This window comes from Oreochromis aureus, linkage group 18 (assembly GCF_013358895.1).
Source record: "Oreochromis aureus strain Israel breed Guangdong linkage group 18, ZZ_aureus, whole genome shotgun sequence".
NCBI classification, from domain to species: Eukaryota; Metazoa; Chordata; class Actinopteri; order Cichliformes; family Cichlidae; genus Oreochromis; species Oreochromis aureus.
In genome coordinates, this window is record NC_052959.1 from 36,273,458 (window position 1) to 36,299,033 (window position 25,576).

Sequence of the window (25,576 nt, forward strand, 5' to 3'; positions counted from 1 at the left end):
TGTAAACAAAACAGTTTACCTGTATTCCAGGTGTGGCACAACAACAGCCCGAGACATGGGGTGGGGCAGAAAAGGAAAGTTTCATACCGACAGTCACAACAGAACACATCAGCTCGTCCTGATTCTGAGGGAACAGAGAGGGAACGTCGGCTAACGCGGGAACGTCGGCCTACGCGGGAACGCTGGCCCACTTTAAAGATGGACGCGTTTCCTGCGATGCTCCTCGGCATCTACAGACTTCAGAGAAGACTGACAGAAGTGAGCCGTTCACTTTTCTGTTTATTGATCTTTAAAACATCACATAAGTACACATTTGTTTGGTCACATGACTTTCTGTGTCCTCCAATCAGACACTGTCTGGAAACAGGAAGCAGTGATTTCGATCACGCTGAACGAGTCCGAAGGTTTGCTGCCATCAGGTGGCCACACTGAGGAACTACAGCTGCAATTTCAAATCAAACTTTATACACAATTACACACAAAAAAAAAACAACAACATCCCAGTCATCATAAAAGCATCTATCAGAGCGTGCAACCACGGTCACCAGAGCGCCACAGCCAGAGCAACGACCCACCACCACAATTACGCAAACAACAGGAAGTGTGTCGCACACACAGACAGACATTCGTGTTTATAATATTTACAACACGCACAAAGTTTAAAAACACGTTCACGCTGCAGACATGTGACTGTTGGAAGAAGGCGGAGCCAAACCAGCCTGGTCAGGTTCCAGTTTAAAGTCTTTAACCAGTGAACAGCACCACCCTCAGGCAGGGAGGAGCACAGCGGGAACATCACTGATGCCTGGGTCAGAACTACAGCCAAACCTCTGACCCTGAGTCCAGCACATCCAGGATACGGGACAGAAATGTCACCTGGAAGAGAAGCGAGAGAAAGCTCCCTCCACCATTACTCTGAAAACACATCCACGCTGGCCCACGCCATGAGTGGACGCTCTCTGTCCCACTCAGCACAGACGCACTGAGGACGCAGTGAAGACTCTGAACCCGGCATACACGGGCTCAGTGAATTTGGTCTTGAAGGTGTGGAGGTGGGTCAGAGTGTCAGAGGAGACCCTGAGGAAGGACACAGTGCCAGCATGACAGTCCACGTACACTGCTGCCCTACCAGAGTCGGACAGGGAGGAGGAGGAGTAGGAGCACGAGGAGAGCGCCGTTTCTTTGCCGTCGTGCCAGACGGTGTATTTATCGGAGCAGTACAGACTCCACGACTGCTTGTTCCACCCGAACAGGGTCTCGTTGCTGTCTCCTTTCCTTCTGATCCCTCTGTAACTCACCGCTATGTAAACCTCGCCGGTCCACTCCACCTCCCAGTACCCGCGACCCGTCAGCCCGTCTCTGCACAGCAGCTGAGCCCGGTCGAATCTGTCGGGATGATCGGGATACCGCTGAGGCTCCGACACATACTCCACCTTCCTGTTATGGTGGGACGGTTTGAGTTTCCTGTTCACCGTGTTCATGTCGATGGTGAGCTGACAGCAATCTGATGAGAGAACAAACACAATCCAGCTACAGTCCGTCAGTCATCCAGGCCTCGGCGGTCTCAGGAACCGAACCAAGACCACCGGACTTCTCCGAGTTTGTCCAGATGTTTCATCCGAGAGGCTGCTTCAGTTCTAAAGCCAGAAGGTGGACCACACTGACCTGGACCACTGCTCCAAAAGGTCAAAGGCCACTCCCTGAGGATGCCAGTGTTGACATTTCATCACATCTGTGTCCACTTTGGACAGAGGGCGTGGATTACGACACAGATTGTGCGCGACCTACAGTCCAGCCTGAGGTCAGGTGATCTCAGTATGGTAGGGTCACATTGTTTCACCGTAGCTCGTGAGATGAGTCACCATTGACTCATCGGTGGGACACTCCCACCAGTGTTTAAATACAGTTTGGTCCGAGAACTGAAGCAGCTCCTCGGATGAGGCGTCTTCAAGAAACTTAAAGAAGTCCAGTCTGTCCGAGCTCGGCAGAATGAGTGATGGGACCGTGCGCTGTTTGAATCACATTAAAAACACACTTACACTTCTTCAGCTCTGACCTCACCCATCGGACTCCGGCAGGCTCCGCCCTGAAAGGAGGAGGGGGTCAGCATGCACACATGGACATCACATGGCTGTCATACTGTTACAGACAGGCCTGATGGAGCGGGGCTCTCTGTGCTAGCTAGTCTGATTCTTCGGTTTCCTACAGTGACAAGCGGTTCGTTCAAGATGCAGAGATCTACAGCCATGGAGGGAAATGTGAGGTTTAAAATAAAGACGCAGAGAGGAGAGGAGAGGCTGCCCGCTCTCCTCTTTCAGTCGTCCTCCTCCTACCTGAGAGCGTCCGGTCTCCCACGTGGATCCTCAGGTCGTGTAGGCACCTGCGTGTTTCCTGTAAGTACATCCGGGGTCAGAATGATAGGTTTACACTTTTCACAGCACTTCAGAAACAAACACGAGGAGGAACTCTGTGTCTGTCCTCATGCAGCACATCACAGGCTGAACACAGTCTGAGCGCTGAAACTGCATTTATATGAACATAGGTTTATGATCCAGGTGTCACAGTCTCACACACAACCTCATGTTTCTGCACTCACCTGGAAGCAGGTAGAAGGGCTTCGTCAGGGTGTGCAATTCCACGCTCGGCATCAGCTGCTGCATGCCTGACACATGGAAGCGCTGCATGACCTGTGGGTCAGAAATATCACACAGTGACCACGCATCAGCTCCACGCACAGGAGGAACAGAACGTGTCTCTGAGCCAGCACCATGACATCTCCATCACAGGCCCAGGGAGGAGGACCAGCGAGGGAGACAGAGGGAGGGAGCACGAGGGAGGCCCAGGGAGGACCAGTGAGGACGAGGGAGGGAGGTGGAGGGAGGGAGGGAGGCGTCACTCTTTAGTTTGAAAAGGATGATTTGTAGAAGCTTCAGTGCTCCAGTTTCTGTAACAGGACGGGCTCTTTGCTCTTTGGCTCTACAGAAAGATTAGTTTGAACACGTTCCCCGACACGTGGAGCATTTACTCCATAAATGTGTGGAGCATTTATGGAGTAAAAGGCCAAATGGGCGGGGCTTTGAGCACCACCTGTGGTCACCTGCCTGGTTCTCAGACCTTCGTCGTGTTTGCATCCACCTGCTCTGAGGCTCCTTCAAAGAGTTCAGAATATTCTTAAACGTACTTTTTTGAAGAGTTCATCGATGGGATCCTGGACGCACCGAGTGTTGAACACCTCAGCGATACTTTGGATGAAGAAGGAGCCGTACGCTGGATGTTTGTATGCAGCCATGTCTGCAAACACAAACAGGTGTGAACAGCTGTGTCACTGACAGCAGTGATCAGTACTGGATGCTGCAGAACTCACGAGGTGCGCTGCAATGAAGAGTGATGAAATCCTTTTCTGTGTGCAGCCGAGCAGCTTGATTTACTGATCGAGCTCTCATGTTATCTATGGGCACAGGCGGTCTTCCAGGTACGAGCACTGAAACAGACAACACTTAGTGAAACGCCATGTTCACAGCAGCCGTCAGCAGTGCGCCAGCAGAGACTCACCTCCTCTGGATGCCTGAATGATGACGATCTTTGGTTTGTCCTTCAGCGCGGGACAGTTTCTAGAGTTTAAGCGCTCATAAATTCTGTCAATTTCAATCCTGTGGCTGCCCGTTCCACAGATAGTTCCCATGCCTCCGTGGGACATGACAACAACAAACACGCTGTCTGTGAGGGGCAGTGTCGGACGTCTGGCAAAGCTTTTCAGAGCTTCGTCCATTTTCTGTAAGAGCAAAAAGTCAGACGTCAGTCGTTGGGTCGCTGTGGAAAACCAGTGCAAGCCTCAGTGAAGGAAAGTTACCTGTGCAGGTAGGTTCCGATGTCTGTCCACCTCGTATCCCAGAGTGTGGAGCAGGTTGACCATGCCCTGCTCATCTTTGTCAGCCCCGTGTCTGGTTAATGCCGGATCGTAAAAATGCATGTTGTTGATCAGCAGGGCGACACGCTTCGTCCGTCGGGGCACATTTGTAGCCTGGATGTTTCTGGTCATGTTGTTGGTGCTCATCGCCATCGCCGCCCTGTGAGAAGATCAGAGGACAAAATGATGATGCTGAATGATCCAGCGCTGCTCAACACGCTGCTCAACGCTGTCATCCATCACAGACACCACAGTGATGCAGTGTACAACATTACCACATTATAAATAATATCATTGTTACTGTGCGTCTGAAAAAGCAGGCAGAAGTAAAAACATTAACATTGTGTCGGCAGCTTTCATATTTACACACGATCAGCACACCGAGCTACAGGCTTTGTTCACTGCTCGCTTTCTTTGCTTGCATCAAACTTTGGACATTTTTTGCTCATGAAATAAACATGTTTGTGTAATGACAGCTGTAGTGTTGCTGTGGTTATTCACAGGTAAACGTTCAGCCTTGTTAGTCCTGTCTGTACATGAAAGTTCTGTCACAGAGATGATCTCAGGTGAAAGTAGCTCCGCCTCCTGGGTCTGAACGGCAGGTTCATTCAGCGTGATGCTTTTTCAGCCTGCACGTGTGCGCGCAGCAGCGTGTCGGCCTGCGGTACCAGGGTGGACTGGTCGTGCTGTGGTTGTACTGCACTCTCACATGCACACACTTGAGTGTGCCTGCGCTCTGTGGTGTGTTTTATCGCAGGGTCTCAGTAAAACGGGTCAAACGCACGCACGCACGCACGCACACGCACGCACGCACGCACGATCATGGTTTGATTGCGACACCATTCTTCAGATGCATGTCCACATGTTACCTGAGCGATGTCCCCATTAACTAGGATGACCAACCGTCCTCTTCTTGCACTTGCTGACCTTATGACACTTTTTATTTCGCCATTCATTAACCGCACAGAGAAGGAATTGTTTCAATATGTTAAAGTTTTCTTTAAGCAAACACTATTATTAAAGTTCTTCACGACTGGGCCAAGTGTCCTCTTTTTTGGAAATCAAAGTATGGTCACCCTAACATAACCAGCTTCACGCGGCCGGAGCGGTACGGGAAGATGGCGCCACGAGACGACTGGCTTACGTTTCAGCTGCAGACGTGGTTGAAGCCAACAGCAAACACGTGACTTGACATCTGCTTCTCACCTTTATATATGATCTTTACTGGAGAGGCCAGAGGAGCCGGCACGTCGTCCAGCCCTCTCAGGCTGGGTGGGAGAAAACACGCCGCCGTGGGAGAAAACACCCGCCGCCTCCCAGCAGACACGCCTGTGGTATGAGTTTAAAATCCTACATGTTTTCGAGCTGTTGCATTCACACGATTTTCAGGAAACCTCACCTCTGACCTTGAGGTCGAGGTCGCAGAGGTTCCTTTTAGCCGACACACCTGTGCTGTTCTTGAAGCTCTCGTTCTCATCTGCGCCCGGCCTGCCCGCCCGCGGGTCACAGTGATACCCCATCAGGTGTTTACGGCTGCTAACAGCGCCTGAAAGCTTTGTGACTCTGATGCTGGAAGGTTTTTGCTGGTTGGAATTTTGTTGGGTCACAGAAATATTGGAAGAAGATGAAAGTTTCCAGAAATGAAGGTAAATGTTAGGAAAGAAACGACTGCAGGTTAAAGCTGAGAAAATACCAAATCTATCAAATCACGTCGCCTCGAGTCTTCAAGGAAACTTTCCAGGATTAACATTTGATAGGACGCTCCTGAAGCATCGCTCAGCAGTCAGAGTCCGAGCTGAGGATCACTCAGAAACCTCGGACACGACTGGAAGCTGTCGACCGACACAAAGCAACACAAAGCAGAAGGGAGACTTACAGCAGGGAGTCTGTCGTCCTCCGATGAATGCTTCAGTCTGCCGAGAGCTGCAAACAGCTGCTGCGTGGCGCCGTCGGCTTTTATATCCCCACAGATTCTCCGTGCCAGGTTTTTTTCCAGATGACTTCCTTGGAATCTCGTTATTCAGTTCTCTGGAAGAGATTTTGAAAGATTGTTTGGGACATATCCAATTTCTCAAGGAAGCGGTCCAAGAACCAGTTTCATATTAGAATATCTTTTATTTCCCTGTTTTTCAGTGCAGGTCACTTTTATCTGTGTGGTGTCCAATCACAGCTGAGGCTGCTCAGTGCTGGCTCACCTGGAACACAGGTAAACTGTTGCAGGTGCAATCTACACTTGATCGTGCATCAGGCAGTGCTGCTCCCTGAGGCTCTTTGATTGTGCAATAGAAACAGTTTACCTGTATTCCAGGTGTGGCACAACAAGGCTCCAGGTGGGACAGAAAATGAAAGTTTCACAGCAACAGCCCGAGGCTGTAGACTCGCACCGACAACCTGTTTCTATCCTGTCCTGTCTTTGCCTTCGTGTCCTCGGTGAGAGGCCACATACAGCCGCACCGTCTTTAACTGTCAGCACGACTGCGCTTTGTAAAAAAGAGAAACTGCTCTAATAGAAAGTGTCTTTCATAAAGTCACAGAGGTTTTATTGAACACAGCCAAGTGTTTTTTGCAATTTAGGATCATTAATCAAAGCAGAAATGAGGTTTTCATGTCAGAGATGATTTTATGGTAAAAAAACAAAAACAGCATGCGACCACAGAGCGTGGTGATGAGCTGTGTGATAAGCAGCCAGATCGGACTGTGAGCAGGGAGCATGCCCACGCTGGCATCAACAACAGAAACTACCACACCGAGCAGCGTGTGAAACAGCGAGGCCTCGGGTGGTTCTGCAGCAGCCTGTGCATGAACATCAACACGTCACACAGAGGCCTTAAACCACTTTACAGTCCGTCCCACAAGATCATAAAACACTCGATTCATAACACATCAAACAGGTTTTATCAGCCGCAGACAACATCCGATAATACAGGCCAGGATCACAGCACGAGTGACACAGACACAACCAGCAGGCAGACATGATGCATGTAGAGCAGAAGTCTCTTCTTTACGATTCTTTACTTAGTCAGCAGAAACGATTACGCTAATCTGTGTTTACATGTAAATGTGAAATGCATCGCTGGTGCTGCAACTGACTGCACGTGCAGTACAACCTTTACTGTAACTAATACGTATAATAGATTATTGCTCTAACATCAAATTAGAAACTTAAAATTAAAAAGAATAAATTGCATGAATGTAGGAAACGTCCCTGTGAGCGATGGAGCCGTCTCAGTGTTCATTCAGGTATTTGGCACACAGATTTCATATGAAGCAGTGTCCAAACATAACTGTTCAAACCCTGCGGATGAGCAGCTGTGACGCTCTCCACTCGTCCCGGGTGTGTTGACTTGTTTTTGCACATCCTTCTGTATTTGCTCTGATTTGTCAAAGTAACTCTGGACTGTCCCGGGTTTGTTTGTGTGGGCAGTCTGTTGCTGGAAAAACAAACATTCTGCAAATACTCAGTTACATGTTTCTTTGTTACAGATTTGTTTATACTTACTTTGTTCTTTCTTTCAGTCTTCATGTAGGTCAGCTGTGGGGAAAGGCCCGCCTAGCATTTCCTCATTTTAAAGTGCTGCTGATGTCAGACGTGACATCAGCAGGTGGAACCAGGTGGTTTCTTCTACCACAGACATGCTTCCTTTTGTTTGTTTCAAGGTCTGACAGGATTTGTTGATTCTTTTTTCGTCAATAGAGCCGTTTAGTTGTGTAAATGTGCTAATCAGAAGTGTGAGGAGGTTTTTGTCATTTTTAGTCATCTGTGTAGAATTTTAGGTCCCTCAACTCGCTGGCCGGACTAATTGGCCCTATACATAGTCAGTCTCTGCCAGAGTCAGATGAGAGAGGAGAGGTGAGCTGTGTTACCAAATCCATGTACTTTTGAGTTTTGTTACTTTGGGGGAAGTTTTGTGGAGTTTCACGTATGATGGAGTCCACTGTAAATAAATTGCTCACCTCTGGAAACCTGAAATGTCTGCGAGTCTGCTTCCCTACCACCTTCCTTCACGTTTGAGTCTGACTACTTCACAACTCCCCACATTCACTCTGGTTGGTAGCCAGCGTAGCGACCATTGACTGTAGAAAACATGGACGACGCGACTCCGCCTCCTACCATGGTGCAAAAATGAAGCCAAAATATCCCGCTTGTGGAGGCTGCCATCTTGCAAATTTGGAGCCAGAGTCTGCGCAGTAGTGACTTGAGGTGGAGCGACTGTGTAACGCTCCCGCCCACACACCCGCTGGACATGACCACAAACACGCCCCCCTACACTTTTTACGTAGCCCGGCTGCTCGAGTTTTTTTGCTGGTTTACCGCGACTGATGACTCCTTTAATTAAGGTAAATACAGCCATGTCACTGTTATAAAAAAAGACGCACAGCTTATCATCTTATAGTTCTAAAATCACTCTGTTGTTAATTCGTTTGCTAGATTAGCCGCTAGCATACGCACTGTGTTGGAGGCTTGTTGTTAGCTAGTTAGCGATGCTACACACCTGTTACTCTAATAGTCTGTGTTATTGAAGGATTCAGCACTTCTTATGTTTGTTTTTAGCCATTTTTAGACAGCGATGAGATCATCTGCACACGCTACAGAGGCCCAGAGTTACTGTTAATATCAAAAATATAATGCTGTCCTTTGAGATTTTAACATAAGACTGTGAGTGTAATGGATCTAAAACTGTTTAAATCTTCAGAGCCCTCTACAGCCTGGTAACATGGAGACTTTAAAAACATCAGCAGAACGTTTCAGTAGTGTAGTCTAATTTGTTCTTTTCATTTAATAACAGAGTCCATATTATATCAACAGCTACATTCACCCTGGAGAGAAACTAGTGAGGGAGACCATCAGGACCAAGCTGGGTTTCCTGGGTCCAGAGGTTTGGAGAAACTTCTTCCCTTTCTTTCATCACAGCTGTCCTGTGCCAGAAGTTCTGTTGACCCGCTGTAAGAGGCATCATTTAAGAAACACCAGGAAGACTGAAGCTCATCGCATAGATCAAGCAGGACTCATGATCTTCACCAGCAGCTCCCTCACAGGGAAATCTTCAGCACTCCTCCGTAGGCCCGATCCAGGAGATGGATAAACCCAGCATTTCATGAACACTGTGATGGAGACCTTTGCTTTGTGTAATGTTATAAATACTCGGATACTCCCCAGAGGCTCCAGACTTTTACATAAAGATATTATATTCAGTCCTGTAGAAAGTTATATATTTAAAAATATATGATCCTCTCTGGTTACTCTGGTATAACTCTGAATCACTTATAGTAAATAACACATTATCTGCAAAAAACTGTGAAAGAATTCCAGATGACAAGTTTGTAGTTCAACATACAAGTGACGACCTTTGACCTTCATCAGGTTTTATTTAATTGTGCCAGAGAAAATCTCATATGCTCTTCATGCAGCTGAGTACATCAAGTGTTTAAAACGGAAGCTGTGCAGGTCTGAGATCAGCAGCTTTGTGAAACACCAAACTGAGGTCCTGTTAATGCTGATATATAGTGACACAGTTACATGAGTGATTAATCCTTTTGTTTTTTTTGTCTTTAACTTTATCAATAAAGCTGCAGCTTTCACTACAGGACATGTGGTACTTTAACCTTTGTACTGTTTTCATCAGTTCATTTTGCAGTTAACATGTTGGATGATCTGTCTGCTGTCACTGGGTGGTGCTGAGGTCTGAATCTGAGGGCAGCTCCTGTAATCACAAAGACAACAGAACCATCAAACTCAGATATAAATTTTATCCTCAACATTGAAATAAAGCTGATTCTTCTGTCCTCACACACTCAGGATCTGAAGTTCTTCTCTTACATTTTTTCAGTATTACAGTACACTACAGTACTTTAATCCATAGTTCCTGATTAATGAGGAGTTACTGAAGTACAAGCTTTTTAAAAGATGTTACTGTCTTTACAGATGTGGCAAGAGCCTGAAAACATGCTGTTGTTTGCACATATTTAATAATCAGCTCTGCACAGGAGCTGCAGCAGGGTGCAGCCTGTTGTTTTTACAGTATAATACTTGTAATAAAAGTACAGTAACGGTAATTAGTGACTGAGCAGCCCGGGGCGTTTCTCTTGATTTCTTTAGTAAATTCATTCACCTGCACAGATTAGCTGAACGAACCCTGACAGCCGAGTGCTCATTTTAGCTAGCTAGGTCTCAGGAGCTAGCTAAGGGACGGTAGTTACGGATTAGCTTACAAACACGTTTAACTTACCGAAAAAAGTGCAGCGGGGCCTCGGGTCCTTCTGTCGGGTAGTCCAGTTTACTGAAGAACACCTCAGGCTGTCAGGTTAAAACAGTCGGTCGTGTTTTCGTAGCGTAAACGCTGGCCCTCCTCTCAGAGCCTACGCTCTATCTGCTATTCCCGAACAGAGATACGCAAGTTTCTCCGTGACTGCAGCTGCCAGTCAAAGCTGCTATGATGACGTTTCACCCCAATTTAACATCACCGCGGTAGGAATTAGAATCAAACTTATGGGAAAGGAGACCCCTTGGACATCAATCAGCATGATGAGAACTATTGATAACAAAAGAAAGAATCTTTGGAAAAAAATTATCTAAGGAGAATAAATTTATTTTAGTCTGACCCCAGTCCCATCCGCTAACATGGAGGAGGCGGGGTTTATGACCTATACTGCAGCCAGACACCAGGGGGCGATAGAGACGTTTTGGCTTCATTTTTGGGGAGCTGTGGCGTCGTCCATGTTTTCTACAGTCAATGGTAGTGACTGATAACAGCAGTTACAGAGCTCCTCTGTTTGAGCGAGTCAGCGGTGTCACTGCAGAGTTTTGGACGGTCTGCAGACGAGCCGGCCGTCCTGTTGAAACAGGTCTCGAGTCTGCTGTAGACATCAAACACAGACCAGAAGATAAACGCATGCACTGATGATGCTTTTCATCTGAAACCCACAAACCTCGCCTAAAAGACAAACACACTTACAGATAAGCTCTCGTCCACGTCACAGCACCTCACCCACTGAGATAAATCCACAGTTTTGTCTCTGATGTTAACAAACACCACAGTCAGGTCAGGCCAGGCCCTCATAGCTGACTGAATCATATTCCTTTATTAAAAATGGCAGAGGATCATGTGACACGTTACCTGTGTGACTCATGGGAAGAGCTGCCACCATTAAAAGGATGATTCTGTCTAAAATAAAGTGCTGGTTTTCACTGGTCTCTAATAAAGCGTCTCTACTAGACTCAACCTTAAAAAGCCAAAACACAGCCGAGGTCTCCACCCACCACACCTGTATCGTTACCTGTCTGAAAGTGGGCGGTGTCTGGCTGCACAGGTGAAAGTGCTGAAACGCTGCTGAGGTTTCAGAGTGTGAGGGCAAGTGACCTGAGGAGGGAGCACTGCCTCTCTGTGGAACAGCCGATCAACACAAAAGCTGCTCTAAACTCGGTTCATCCTTCGGTGTGTGTGGGCAGAGCCACTGAAGAAAAAAGCATCACTGTGCTCGTGTTCAGTGGAGACTGTCAGCACTTTGAACAACCACTGATGGATGACTGTGATTCACAGCTGAACCATGAGGCTGCTCACCGTGTCAGACCCGTCCTGCAGGTAAACGCTGCATCAGCTGGAAGGACTCGTGACTTCACTGAGGCTCTGCGATTGATGACAGCGTGAGATCGTCATGAGGAAGCTGAAACGCTCTCTTAATCAGAGAGAACGCCGCAAAATAGAGTCAGCAAAGCACGAGTGTTTCAAACAAAGGCTGCCTGAAGCTGTCGTTAGGTCACCAGCACTGCAGGAACATCATTGATCAGAGATCATTGAGCAGTGGCTGCTGATCAGTTTCCATGACAACTTGCACATTATGATCATAAATTGACCTCCCAGCCCATTGTTGCTTCAGTGCTGCTGGTTTCAGTCACTGTGCAGAGGTTGGAAACCTGCAGTCAGCCAAGTGTGTGTATGTAGCTGTTTGTGTTATCTATGCTAGAAACAAGAGCCAGTCCCTCCACCCATAGCCTCCACCCAACACCATTCACCAAGCCTGGAAACCCTCCTCAAAGCTGCACCCAAAGCTCAGAGCCTGGCAGACCAACCGGTGCAGCCCAAGCCTGACCATACGCTGGTCCCACACTGACAGCTGACTGGGAATGAGACAGCTGGGAGCAAAGTAAGGAGACAGGAGAGTCAGACAGGAAGAGCTGCAGCGTCTGCTCAAACACTCTGTCATTCTGGCTTCTTTACATCTTTCTCAGGTGTCGCTCATAATACAGCATTTACTTGCAGGGCGCGTGTGACAGCAGTGATGTTCAGACAGTCACATGATCACAGCCTGACGATTGTCCAAGGAGCAGTAACAACAGCTGGAGGACAGTCCCAGATTTAAGCCCCGTGGGAGTGTCCCCAAGAGGGCTGTGGACCCCTGTTGTTGGCTGGTCCACCAACGAGCGGAGGTGCACTGTTGTTCTAAACACAACCACACAAACATGACTCCTCACTGTAGCCATAAAACAAGACCCCACATGCAGCTGCAAAAAGAAAGTTATGGTTGATTTCAAGAAGTGAAAAGGACAAATTCACTGAGCATCCTACATGTCACCGTCTGTACCCAGGGGGCGCTAAACCCTGGGTACAGACTTCCTAAGATCCACAAAGGAGCCCTACTCAGACCCTCTGGCTGTGTCCCAATTCAGGTTCTGCAGCCTTAAAATACGCAGCCTCAACGATCCTCAAGGGCCGCGTACTCAAAGACCGCTAAGGCCGGAAGTGCGAGGCTTGTGAAATGGGACGGTCTAGCCTCTGTCACGCTGCCCAGGTTGCGTAGCAACCATGATAGCTGGAAACGTTTCAAACAGCTTTGTTTGACAGAAATGAAGGAGAACATATTTTGTTCATTTGTTTGTTTCTACATGAGCTTTTGTATGAGTTAATAAGTATCTGAGGCTGAGACCACAGGACTGTAAAACATGATTGTTGGGCTTCATTTCTGTACTGAACAGTCATTTAAGATTAGCTAGTAAATAACAATTAGCTAATGTTGTTCATGAGACTAAAGTCATCTCACTTTGGTAATGTTAATATAATATGGCCAATATTATATATAGTTGATAACTGATAACATTAGACAATTTCTTCCCTCTGCTGACTTTCAAAGTAAAAGAACAACAACCAGAATACCAACGACACATGAAACCCCCCATCAAAAAAACACTTATCGACAATATCTAAGAGACATTGTCGATATACAACAAAAAGGACCCCAAACCTGCTCCAAAAAAATATCTTCTCTCCCTTAATTCTGTACATAACCCGTTCATATGATGCCATCTTAGACATTTGTTCAGTCCATTCCCTGAGAGAACAGGGGCTGGATGACTTCCAGTGCCTCAGTATTATCCTGCATCCTGTTATGAAAGCCAGACGCATACACAGTCTCTGTTTTTTGAAAAGATACTGTTGTCAGGTAACAGGCCCAGGACACATACAGCTGGGGATTTAGAGAGATTAAGTTTAAAAATATCATTCACCAAGTTAATGATCCCGTCCCACAAATAATCATTTTTCCGACATGTGTACAACATATGAACTAGAGTCCCAGCTTCCTCCTGACATTTCCAACAGGTGTCATTATCCACAAGCTTCAGCCTGACTAATTTACTGGGAGTCCAGTAATTTCTGTGAAGCAACTTGTACTGGATAAGTTGAGACTGTGTTTCAGGTGAGCAAACATACCATGATGAAACCAGCTGCTTCCAAGTGTCCTCTAAAATCTGGATACCCAGATCCTTCTCCCAACACTGCCTCAATCCCCCAAATTGGGAGAGTGCGCTCTCTGAACATCCCATAGAATTTGGATGCCCTGATTCTATTAATGCCAGGAGCAGCAAACATCTCCTGAATACTAGATGGAGGGTCTGGGTTATTATTCAAAATGGTTTTAATACAGTGTCTTATTTGAAAAAACCTCCAAATTTCCCTTGGATCCAGATTAAATTCTCGTCTGATTTCTGCAAACGATTTCATGCCAGTCTGCCCAAATAAATCCCCCACCTGATTGATACCTGTCCCTAGCCCAAGCCTCCCACCTGACTGGTTTCTTACCAATTAATATTTTCTTATTATGCCAGATAGAGGCTCTAGAGGTTAGATAAGGGCTAACGTTGATATATTGGTGAGCTCTAGACCAGGTCTCTTGCATGAAAGCCAATACAGGATCTTTAAACGGTACTGGTCTTCCTTCTGAGTGAGGAAGGCCTCTAAAGACGAAGGAGCCACAAGACTTTCCTCAATCGCAACCCATGAAGGCTTCTCCGTAAGGGAATTGTACATCTTAACTAACTGAGAGAGGGAGAAAGCATAGTGATACCAAACCATCTTGGACAATGCCAACCCGCCATTATCTTTTGGAGCATATAATTTGGACCGATTAAAAGATGGCTTTTGCCTGCCCACACAAAACCCTCCACACATGTATTATAAAGCTTTAACAAATTATGTGGGACTGCTATCGGTAACATGTGAAGAAGGTACTGAAGTTTAGGGGCAATAATCATCTTCACCAAATTAATTCTGCCCAAAAGGGACAGATTTATTTTAGCCCAATTCTGCAACAACGGACGAATGTTTTCAATCACTGGGGAGATATTTACTTGCATTATGTTGTCTAAACCAGGGGTCAGTTTAATCCCCAAGTAAGTCAAACCCTCGGGCATCCACTTGAACTGCCATGAGCTCCTCGTAACTGGAGGACACAATTTAGAAATGGGCATAACTTCCAACTTAGACCAATTTATGGTGTAGCCAGAGATTACAGAAAAGGAATCAATAATTGAGGAAATTGCAGGAACGGCCTGTTCTGGGTTACTTGAGATCAGTAAAATGTCATCTGCATACAAAAAATTTTATGTTCTTCTTGACCCATATCCACCCTCTAATTTGCTTACATTCACGTAATGCAATAGCCAAAGGCTCCAAAAACAGGGCGAAAATGAGTGGTGATAAGGGTGAGCCTTGTCTAGTACCCGACTTAACGAAAAGGAGGGTGACATTATCCCATTGGTAGTAACTGTAGCCATTGGATCTGTGTATACCACCTGGATCCACTGCCTAAAAATGGGACCAAAACCGAATCTCTTCAACGTATAAAACAGAAAGGGGTACTCAACTTTATCGAAGGCCTTCTCTGCGTCTAAGGAAAATGCGACGACAGGGTCTAAATTAGTCCTGCTCTTCCAGAATATGTGCAATAACCTCACGTAAATTATCTGCAGAACTTCTATTTTTCACAAAACCGACCTGATCCCTATGAACCAAACAAGGAAGAACTTTCTCAAGCCTAAAAGCTAATATCTTGAAATAATCTTTTCGTCCACATTAATTAATGAAATTTAGGCGGTAATTCCCACAATACTGTGGGTCTTTCCCTTTTTATGTAATAACGTGATCACTGCCGATCGCATACTAAATGGTAGTCTCCCTCTTTGAAATGCATCTTGATATACCGACAGTAGTCTTGGAGCTAATTCACCCACAAACACCTTATAAAAATCTGATGGAAATCCATCATTGCCTGGAGATTTGCCCAAACTAAGACTGCCAATTGCCTGCTTAACTTCAATTAGTGTAATCTTACCTTCTAATACAGTTCTTTGGTCTTCAGACAGGCTGGGAATTTTAATAGAAGAAAAGAAATCTGACAGCCTCTGTTCCTCCACCAATCCATTGGAGGTGTAAAGCTCCTGATAAAATTTAGTAAAGGCGTCATTAATTTCTTTTTTTTACTGGTGGTCAACTTATTATTATTACTAGGAACAAAAATAGATGGTATAAGGTTGCTAGATTTTATCTGCTTAACCCTGTGTGCCAACATTTTACCTGTTCTTTCCCCTTGTTCAAAATACTTTTGATTTAAACAAAACATTGCATATTCCGCTTTTTTCTCCAGAATATCATTCATCTCAAATTTAAATTTAATTAATTTATTCCATAGTTCCCTCTCTGGGTGCAGCGTGTGTTGTTTTTCAAGCTCCTTGATGTCCTGTTCCAGCTTCATCAGCTTGTCCCTCTCAGCTTTTTAATCAAGGAGCAATATTGGATAAGGCGCCCCTCAAGTAGGCCTTAAAAGCATCCCAGGTCATTCCAACATCGTCAATAGAGCCCTCATTGTGCAACCAAAACTCCTTTATCATTTCCTTATACATTCACAGTGACCTTTATTCTTCAATAATGAGTTATTCAGACGCCACCTAGGTGACGGTTTAATATTATCATTACCAGAAAGAACAAGGTCAATGGGAGCATGATCCGTTATAGCAATATTACCAATAGAGGACCCAATAGTTTGACTCACCAGAGAGCGAGACACCAAGAAATAGTCTATCCTGGAGTAGGTTGAGTGAGGATGCGAAAAAAAAGTATAGTCTCTTTCTTGAGGATGAAGAAGTCTCCATATATCTACCAGGCTCAGTTCCTCTGACATCACGTCCACCGCCGCATTTACTGGGTCCTTATTTAATCCAGTACGGGAGGATTTGTCCAACAATACATCCCTGACCCGGTTAAAATCTCCCCCAATTACAATATTTGTATTACCTATAGTCCGCACAATGTTACAGACTTCATGAAAAAACTGTGGCTGAGGAGAATTGGGAGCATATATGCTGACTAATGTCATTTTCCGCCCCTGTAAACATGCATCCAAAACCACCCATCTACCCTCCTGATCTGTATAATGCTTAAAACCTGAAAATCCAGGTTTCTTCTGATCAATATGACCACCCCTCTTTTTCTAGCAGAAAATGCACTAAAATAAACTTGAGCCACCCAATCTCTTTTAAGTTTTAATGATTCCGCCTCATCGAGATGGGTCTCCTGAATCAGGGCTATGTCTGTCTTTTTCTGCTTCAGGTATGTAAGGATTTTCTTCCTTTTAATAACATTATGACAACCTGCTATATTCCACGACACTATTTTACATAACTCCATAACACCACACGAGCCAAGTCATTGTACAGATTTATCCAGAAGAAAATCCCATATACCCATATAACAAATCTTAAAGCCAGTTACATGAAACAACCCAGTGGTCCAAAAAATAGGTCTATACAGTACAACTGGCACCATAACATCAAAAAGAACAACAAAACAAAACCCAATTAAGAAAAAAGAAGAAAAAAAAAGAAAAAAAAAGAAGAAAGAGAGAGAAGAAAAAAACCCCAAAATCGTTGGACCGTAGCACTCAAAATTCCCATAATGGCGTCCCCTCACACCCCCTCCCCCAGGGTCGGAAGGTGTAACGAAACCCCGATCCAGGAATAAACCACAGAAATAAACTGACCCTTAACTTAGAAATCCTCTTAGTCTACATCACCCGGAATGTTAGCCGAATCCAGGCCGCTCAGAAAGTGCTTAGCCTCTGCTGGGTTGGAAAACTGATGAAGCTGGTTATCCACTGTAAAAGTCATAACAGCCGGGAAGCGAAGGGAATAGACAATATTGCGCTGTTGCAGCAGACGACGTACCTCGTCAAACTTTCGGCGTTTTTCTTGTACCTCCTGCGCATAATCCTGGAAAAAACGGACTCTCATGCCTTTCCAAATGATCTGCTTCTTTTTTCTGGCGGCCGCCAGTACGGACATCTTAGCTTTATCCCGTAGGAAGCGAACTATGATGTGTCTCGGTCTGGAATCCGCAGCTGGCATCGGAGGTGCTGGCCCCACCCGATGAATTCTGTCTATTTCGTAGTAATCTCCCATCTCAATGTCCAGAGCCTCAGACAACAGATTCTTCGCACAGTCCTCCAGATTACGGCCTTAGGTTCCTTCTCGAATACCCGATATTCTAATATTCTGGCGCCGTGAGAAACCCTCGAGCGCCGTTACTTTTTCCTGCAGCCGCTGGTTCTGTATCTTCAAGTTCTTACTTATTGAGCTAGCTTTAGCCTCTTCGTCCTCCAACCGAGAGATTCTTGTCTCCGTTTCGTCCACCCTCACACCTAGGCTATTCACAGCTTCCTTGAGAGACACAATTCCACCTTTCACCGCCGTCATGTCTTGCGCTACCTGCTCAAGCAGAGATCTTATAGAAGTCAGCTCGGCCGCCACACCATCTTGGGAGGAGCACCTAGCATCCGCACCATCAGGTGCCTCCGCCATAGTAGTTAGCGAAGTAGCCTGAGTGTTGTAGTTGCAGTTATTTATATGTCCTATCACCATTTATTGGGTGAGAAAATCAGACCATGTCATAACTGCTTTAAGTCATACAGAATAGATATCAGAGCCTTAAACAGGCTGACTTCTGCTAAATGGGTCAAACTGGGCAGAAAGTCTACAAACACATAACATCCTTATAGAATATGATGTAACACTATAGATCAACTTAGCTCAGAATATATAAAGCATATAAACAATTACAGCAATATGATGCAACAAACACAGCAGTGCTACTAATCCAAAATACTCAAAGCTTCATAGAACTGAAACAAACATTTATTTTTAGCTCCATTCTGCTGCTGATACATACTTTAGGTTTCTGAATATTAAACTTGTTGCTGCCTTTCATAGTGTGTAACTTGAAGGCCCTGAGTACTTTCTCCCACACTGAAAACACTGGGATGATAACATTATTTGAACATTACCTAATAAGACTGATTCAGGACAGACAATTAGTGATGTTAAACTTTCCTAGCAGTCCTTCACAAACAGGGAACAGTCTGTCTATTCTCTCCATCTGTCAGCTGCTGCTGGCTCTTCCTCCTCCTCTTCCTCACACACTGCTGAGTTTGTCCTGGTGGATCATCAGGGGTGCAAAGCCTCACAGATGATGTGCAGCAGTGGGTCCCTCAGTCTGTCCTCACTCTGGACACTTGCAGTTGTCACACATGGAAATCAAATGTGTGATAAGCTGCAGGATTCAAACACAAGTGTAACTTATAAATACATGTTCATACTTTTATTCCACAATCAGAGAGAAAGAAACAGAGAGAGAGTGCAGGACAGACAGACAGGTGACAGTCTCAGGTGTACACACTGCTACAAAACAGCACAAGAGAAGGAGGATTTAGTGTTTGTGTTATTACGAAAGTGCTAAACAAGAAGAGTTCCAGATGGTCCAGTGGACACATGTGTGACTCCTGTGATTAAAGCATCTTTCTTTCAGCTTAACGAGTGAACCGTCAGCTCGTTCAAACACATGTTAAAGTCCGTTTGGCTCGACACCACCGAACAGAGGCAGCAATATAACATAGCTAACATTAACAGTGCAGTGAATCCTGCTTGTGCCGTCATATTCAGGACTGCAAACCGAGCAGCATCACTGACTTTCAGCTCGTTGTGTTTGTGGATATATGACTGACTTTAATTATCCATAAAATCATCACATTCTCTGTAAGATTAAGGTCGACTATATATATATTTAGAAGTAGAGGCTTTAAAACCAAGTTACCGCTGAAAGTACAAACATCACTAATGTCACATAACTTTGCCGACATGTGGCCAACAGTAATGTTTTAATGTTCTTAAACATTCGCACATAAATAAGTGACATCATATTCAGTACTTACTTTTGACAGTTCACTCTTCGCCGCTCCCTTCTGCCGTATTTTGCGGCAAAATTATCCACACCCACTGGCGCTATGGATTGTGGGATGTATGGGACGACGAAGCGTGCACCGGACCACGCTTCCAGTTTGGGGAAATCGACGGCGCATTTGGAGTACACTTCGGACACAGCCACTGTTAGCAGCATAAACTCAGCCACTTACAACATTTCCAAACACCTCCCCACCATCCCAGCGCCCCCTGTGGGGAACACACCGCATCACATCAACTCCACCGACCGCACTGACGAGATCCAGAAACTCACCCTGGATCCAGATGAAACCATAGTGTTCTTTGATGTGGTCTCTCTCTTATAATAATAATAATACTAATACTAATACTAATAATAATAATAATAAGTAGAAAAATTTGTGTGGATGCTTTAAAGCTGAAGCTGTCTGCTAAAACTAGCTGAAAAAGCTGAAAAGTTGCAGAAATTGTAAAAACTTTGCAGAAGCAAAGGAACTTTGCTAAAATGTAATAACTTAGCAGAACTGCAATATCTTAGAGGAAACATAATACTTGGCAGAAATACAATAGCATAGCAGAACTTAGCAGAAATATTGTAACTTACCAGAAACATGATAACTTCTCAAAAATACAAGAATTTAGGAGAAATAGTATAAGACTAGAAAAATTTGCATTTCCTGCGAAAATGCAGTGTGGATGCTGTAATGCTGAAGCTGTCTGCCGAAACTAGCAGAAAAAGCTGAAAAGTTGCAGAATTTGTAAAAGCTTTGCAGAAGCAAAGGAACTTTGCTAAAATGTAGTAACTTAGCAGAACTGCAATATCTTAGAGGAAACATAATACTTGGCAGAAATACAATAGCATAGCAGAACTTAGCAGAAATATTGTAACTTAGCAGAAACACGATAACTTCTCAAAAATACAAGAATTTAGGAGAAATAGTATAAGATAACAGAAAGAATATATTTAGGCAAACATTCTTAAACATTACAGAAATACTATGATTTAGAAAAACAGTACAACATAGCAGAAATGCTGCGATTTACCAGAGACACTGTAATTTACTATTAATATTGAATTTTTTTTAAAAAAATACTATGTTTTAGCACAAATACTGTAATTTGACAGAAATACTATCATTCGGCAGAAATACTATGTTTCAGCAGAAATACTCTGGTTTAGCACAAATATTATAACATAGCAGTAATACAATTATATAGCAGAAATGCTATATTTAGAAAGAAAAATATAATATAGTAGAAATACTATGATTTAGCAGAAATACTGTAATGAGCACATATACTGTAACATGACAGAAATTCCTCCACTTAGTAGTAATACTGTAACATAAAACAAATGTCATGATTTGGCACAAAAACCATAATTTGGCAAAATACTATGATTGAGCAGAAGTACTAAGATGTAGTAAAAGTACTTTGATTTAACAGAAATACAATTATGGAGGAGTAATACTTTAAAATGGGAGAAATATTGATACACACACACATACACAGAGCCTAAAGGGAACAGTATTTGTGCCATGGAGTGTTAACAAGGATCTGAGGTCCATATTAGAAAAGCTGCTAAAATCATAAAAGTTTGCAGAATTGTAATAAATGATGAATATGAATTAGTGGTCTGTGATAGTGTATTAATTTGTAGGGAAAAAAAACATGTTGCCCAAGGTGTAATTGAACCCACGACCTTTGGGTTGCAGACCTGTGTCATTACCAACTGCGCCACTGGGAAAGAGAGCGGGCGCCTGGAAAACAGGGTGATGAGCAGTCAGAATCAGATTGGTGGACTAGAAGCATAATTCTTGCACCGGGTGAATCAGCGTACTTTCGTGTACTTTGACTGTGATTTGCATTGCTCTTTGTACATCTGTCGCTGAGATATGACGAGAGAAGAAAGGGCAGACCCCAGATATGATTGGCTGGCTGGGAAGCCATTGTAATTGTTAAATGAAAAAAATCAGCAAAAAAAAGTATAACAGTGACACAATCACAAATATGGACACATATGGAAACACACATGCACAGACACACACAGGATCAAATTCAGTCAACCAGTCTAAATATATTGAATTTAAATCACATAATAAGATGCTCCCATAAAAACTCTCTCTCGCCCTCCCTTTTCTCTCTCTCTCACACACACACACACACACACACACACACACACACACACAAACACAAGATCCAATTCAGTCAACCAGTCTAAATATATTGAATTTAAATCTTACAATGAGATCATCCCATAAAAGGCTTTCTCTCTCGCTCTCTCTCTCTCACACACACACACACACACACACACACACACACACACACAACATCCAATTCAGTCAACCAGTCTAAATATATTGAATTTGAATCTTACAATGAGATCATCCCATAAAAGGCTTTCTCTCTCTCTCTCTCTCTCTCTCTCCACACACACACACACACACACACACAAGATCCAATTCAGTCAACCAGTCTAAATATATTGAAGTTGAATCTTACAATGAGATCATCCCATGAAGAGGCTTCTCTCTCCTCTCTCTGTCACACACACACACACACACACACACACACACACACACACACACACACACACACACACACACACACACACACACACAAGATCCAATTCAGTCAACCAGTCTAAATATATTGATTTTGAATCTTACAATGAGATCATCCCATAAAAGGCTTTCTCTCTCTCTCTCTCTCTCTCTCTCTCTCACACACACACACACACACACACACACACACACACAAGATCCAATTCAGTCAACCAGTCTAAATATATTGATTTTGAATCTTACAATGAGATCATCCCATAAAAAGGCTTTTCTCTCTCTCTCTCTCTCTCTCTCTCTCTCTCTCTCTCTCTCTGTCACACACACACACACACACACACACAAGATCCAATTCAGTCAACCAGTCTAAATATATTGAATTTAAATTTTACAATGAGATCATCCCATAACAAGCTCTCTCTCTCTCTCTCTCTCTCTCACACACACACACACACACACACACACACACACACACACACACACACACACAGGGAGAGAGAAGTAAGTTTCTAGCTCAGTCAAGCAGCCTGGGAGCTGCTAAATTTGAATCCACCAATCAGAGAGCCTGTGCACTTTTTCCCGCCAAAACAGGTGCACGCAGCACAGAGAGACAGGATTTTTGCAGTCTATTTCTCATAATGACGACTCCCCTCAAACAAATGACCATAATTTCCTAACCGTAGGGGCTAGAATGGTCATTCTTACAACCGTTTTGTTCAGAAGAGATGGGGAATCTTCAACTGTTGACACTTTATCATTAAAATATGAATTATTAAAGATATTTGACTTCTAATGCACCATAACTGAGTAGAACAAAGCAAAACTGCCTTGACTTGCCCTCAAACAACGCTTTCTAACTCTAAATCTATTTGGAGTATCAATATCATTTTTTCACCGTAAGAGACAGCAGGCTTTGGTGAACAGTCATGGAAATTTTCAGGTCTCTGTGGAAACCAAAAAAAAGATATGACAAGAGAAAAAAGTTGTTCATTTCCAGAGTTTGAAATCTGAAGAAGTCTGAGCGAAGGGACGAATTTCCTACCCTCAAACAAGTCTAACTCATTTCAGAACGGTAATAGGTGAGAAAAAATTCTTGAATTGTGAGCGTCAGGAGTGTCTGAAGATATACGGGACAAGCCTCATGTTTTAACTTCGCTCGTTAAGGAGATATGACGATTCGAATATGCCTCTCATTACAGAAATCAAGCGATGATTTTGAACAAACTCTCCATTGACTTTCTATGGAGAGTTTTCTGACTTTGTATTGGTCTGAGGATTTGCCAAAATTCTATAAATCTCACAACAATGATAGTAAGATTTTCTGAAAGCCAGCAAAATACCTACGTTTTGATGTATAATTTGTGTGGGTTAAGTGAAAATTGAGCGAGTAGCAAGAAGTTGTTCGGACATGAAGAGAAAATTGCCAAAGGTACAGTGGCTCACTTAGAACCAACTGCATAGCAACCATAACAACGCATGTATTTTGTGAAAAATCACAAAGATGAAACTCAAAACTTAAAGAGGATAAGATGAAAACGGTAACAGATATGAAAAAGCTGAATCATTCATGAATAGCCCAATAATTTGTGAATATTTTAAAATTTGAATGGTTGTTCTAGGTGAAAGTAGGACAAAGTAGTTAAGTTTCAAAAAGAGTAAGTTTTAGCAGAATTGCGGAAGTTTCCCATTCATTTCAATGGGACAAATTAAAGGAAAAAAAACGTAATATTTTAAAAAGTATAAGAGCAAAAATACCAAAAGTCATAGCACACTTTAGCAGAAATAGCAGAATAGTTTAAAATTTGAACGGTGAAAATCGGCTGAAAATTGTGGAAGTAGTTAAACAGCAAAAAAGCGACGGAAGCAACTTGAAGAATAACTAGAAAAATTTGCATTTCCTGCGAAAATGCTGTGTGGATGCTTTAAAGCTGAAGCAGTCTGCTGAAACTAGCTGAAAAAGCTGAAAAGTTGCAGAAATTGTAAAAACTTTGCAGAAGCAAAGGAACTTTGCTAAAATGTAGTAACTTAGCAGAACTGCAATATTTTAGAGGAAACATAATACTTGGCAGAAATACAATAGCATAGCAGAACTTAGCAGAAATATTGTAACTTACCAGAAACACGATAACTCCTCAAAAATACAAGGATTTAGGAGAAATAGTATAAGATAACAGAAAGAATATATTTAGCCAAAAATACTTAAACATTACGGAAACACTATGATTTAGAAAAATAGCACAACATAGCAGAAATACTGTGATTTACCAGAGACACTGTGATGAACTATGAATATTGTAATTTTAAATTAATTCTATGTTTTACCACAAATACTATAATTTGACAGAAATACTATCATTTGGCAGAAATACTATGTTTCAGCACAAATACACTGGTTTAGCACAAATATTATAACATAGCAGAAATACAATTATATTGCAGAAATGATATATTTAGAAAGAAAATATAATATAGTAGAAATACTATGATTTAGCAGAAATACTGTAATCAGCACATATACTGTAACATGACAGAAATTCCTCCACTTAGTAGTAATACTATAACATAACACAAATGTTATGATTTGGCACAAAAACCATGATTTGGCAAAAAATACTATGATTTAGCAGAAATACTATGATTGAGCAGAAGTACTAAGATGTAGTAAAAGTACTTTGATTTAACAGAAATACAATTATGGAGGAGTAATACTTTAAAATGGGAGAAATATTGATACACACACACACATACACAGAGCCTAAAGGGAACAGTATTTGTGCCATGGAGTGTTAACAAGAAACTGAGGTCCATATTAGAAATAAATGATCAATATGAATTACTGGTCTGTGATAGTGTATTCATTTGTAGTGAAAAAAAAACGTGGACCAAGGTGGGATTGAACCCACGACCTTTGAGCTGAAGACCCGTGTCATTACTGATTACGCCACCTGGAAAGGGGGTGGCAGTCTGAAAGACAGATACTTGGGCAGTCAGAAAATAGATCGCGGTGAGAGGCGAAAAACGCCGTTTTTTGGAGTTACAAAACGTTGTGTAACTCAAAAACTAGGGCTAGCAGCATAATTCTTGTACTGGGTGAATCAGCGGACTTTGGTGTATTTTGACTGCGATTTTCATAGCTCTTTCTACCTCCGTCGCGGAGATATGACGAGAGAAGAAACGGCTTCATTTTCGGCGTTTGAAAACTGAGAGGAGGACAGATTTCCACCCCTCAAACAAACGTAATTAATTGCTCAACGGTAAGATAATTGTAAAAACTGCTTCCACTGTGAGTGTCAGCAGTGTCTGAAGAGGAATTGGCACAAGCCTCATGTCCTAACTTTGCTTTGTTAAAGAGATATGGCGATTTGAAAATGCCTCCCGTTACAGAATTTCAGCTCTGAATTTGAAAACCTCCCCATAGATTTTGAATGGGGACTTGTCAGACCTTGTGTCACTCCGAGGCAAATTGCGAAAAAACGGTAAACCTCACAATAAAGATAGTGACATTGTCTGAAAGCCAGCAAAAATACCTACGTTTTGATGTATAATTTGTGGGGATTGAGTGGAAATTGA

At 43.4% G+C, this 25,576-nt stretch overlaps 1 protein-coding gene across 3 annotated transcripts; it reads right to left on the reverse strand.

Moving 5' to 3' along the window:
* Positions 1-259: 259 nt before the first annotated feature.
* Positions 260-18,021, reverse strand: LOC116321296. Of its 3 annotated transcripts, none has more exons than XM_039602455.1 (10): positions 17,400-18,021; positions 5,784-5,935; positions 3,851-4,067; positions 3,553-3,772; positions 3,365-3,481; positions 3,182-3,291; positions 2,597-2,687; positions 2,334-2,391; positions 2,040-2,086; positions 260-1,504 (listed from the first exon to the last, which is right to left on the reverse strand). In XM_039602455.1, exons 3-10 carry the CDS (start codon positions 4,058-4,060, stop codon positions 969-971), a joined length of 1,389 nt encoding a protein of 462 aa, XP_039458389.1. In that variant the 5' UTR covers positions 4,061-4,067; positions 5,784-5,935; positions 17,400-18,021; the 3' UTR covers positions 260-968. The 3 variants fall into 3 exon arrangements, with proteins under 3 accessions (XP_039458389.1, XP_039458390.1, XP_039458387.1); XM_039602456.1 differs by lacking the exon at positions 17,400-18,021 and adding an exon at positions 11,023-11,102; XM_039602453.1 differs by lacking the exon at positions 17,400-18,021 and adding an exon at positions 7,407-8,056.
* Positions 18,022-25,576: the final 7,555 nt, after the last annotated feature.

Excerpts from the sequence above, each read along its gene's own strand:
- LOC116321296 (XM_039602455.1), bottom strand. The coding sequence starts at position 4,060 with ATGGCGATGAGCACCAACAACATGACCAGAAACATCCAGGCTACAAAT. Across the intron at positions 2,087-2,333 it reads GGGAGACCGGACGCTCTCAG|GGCGGAGCCTGCCGGAGTCC; the intron begins GTAGGAGGAGGA and ends TCCTCCTTTCAG. Across the intron at positions 1,505-2,039 it reads GAGGTCAGAGCTGAAGAAGT|ATTGCTGTCAGCTCACCATC; the intron begins GTAAGTGTGTTT and ends TTCTCTCATCAG.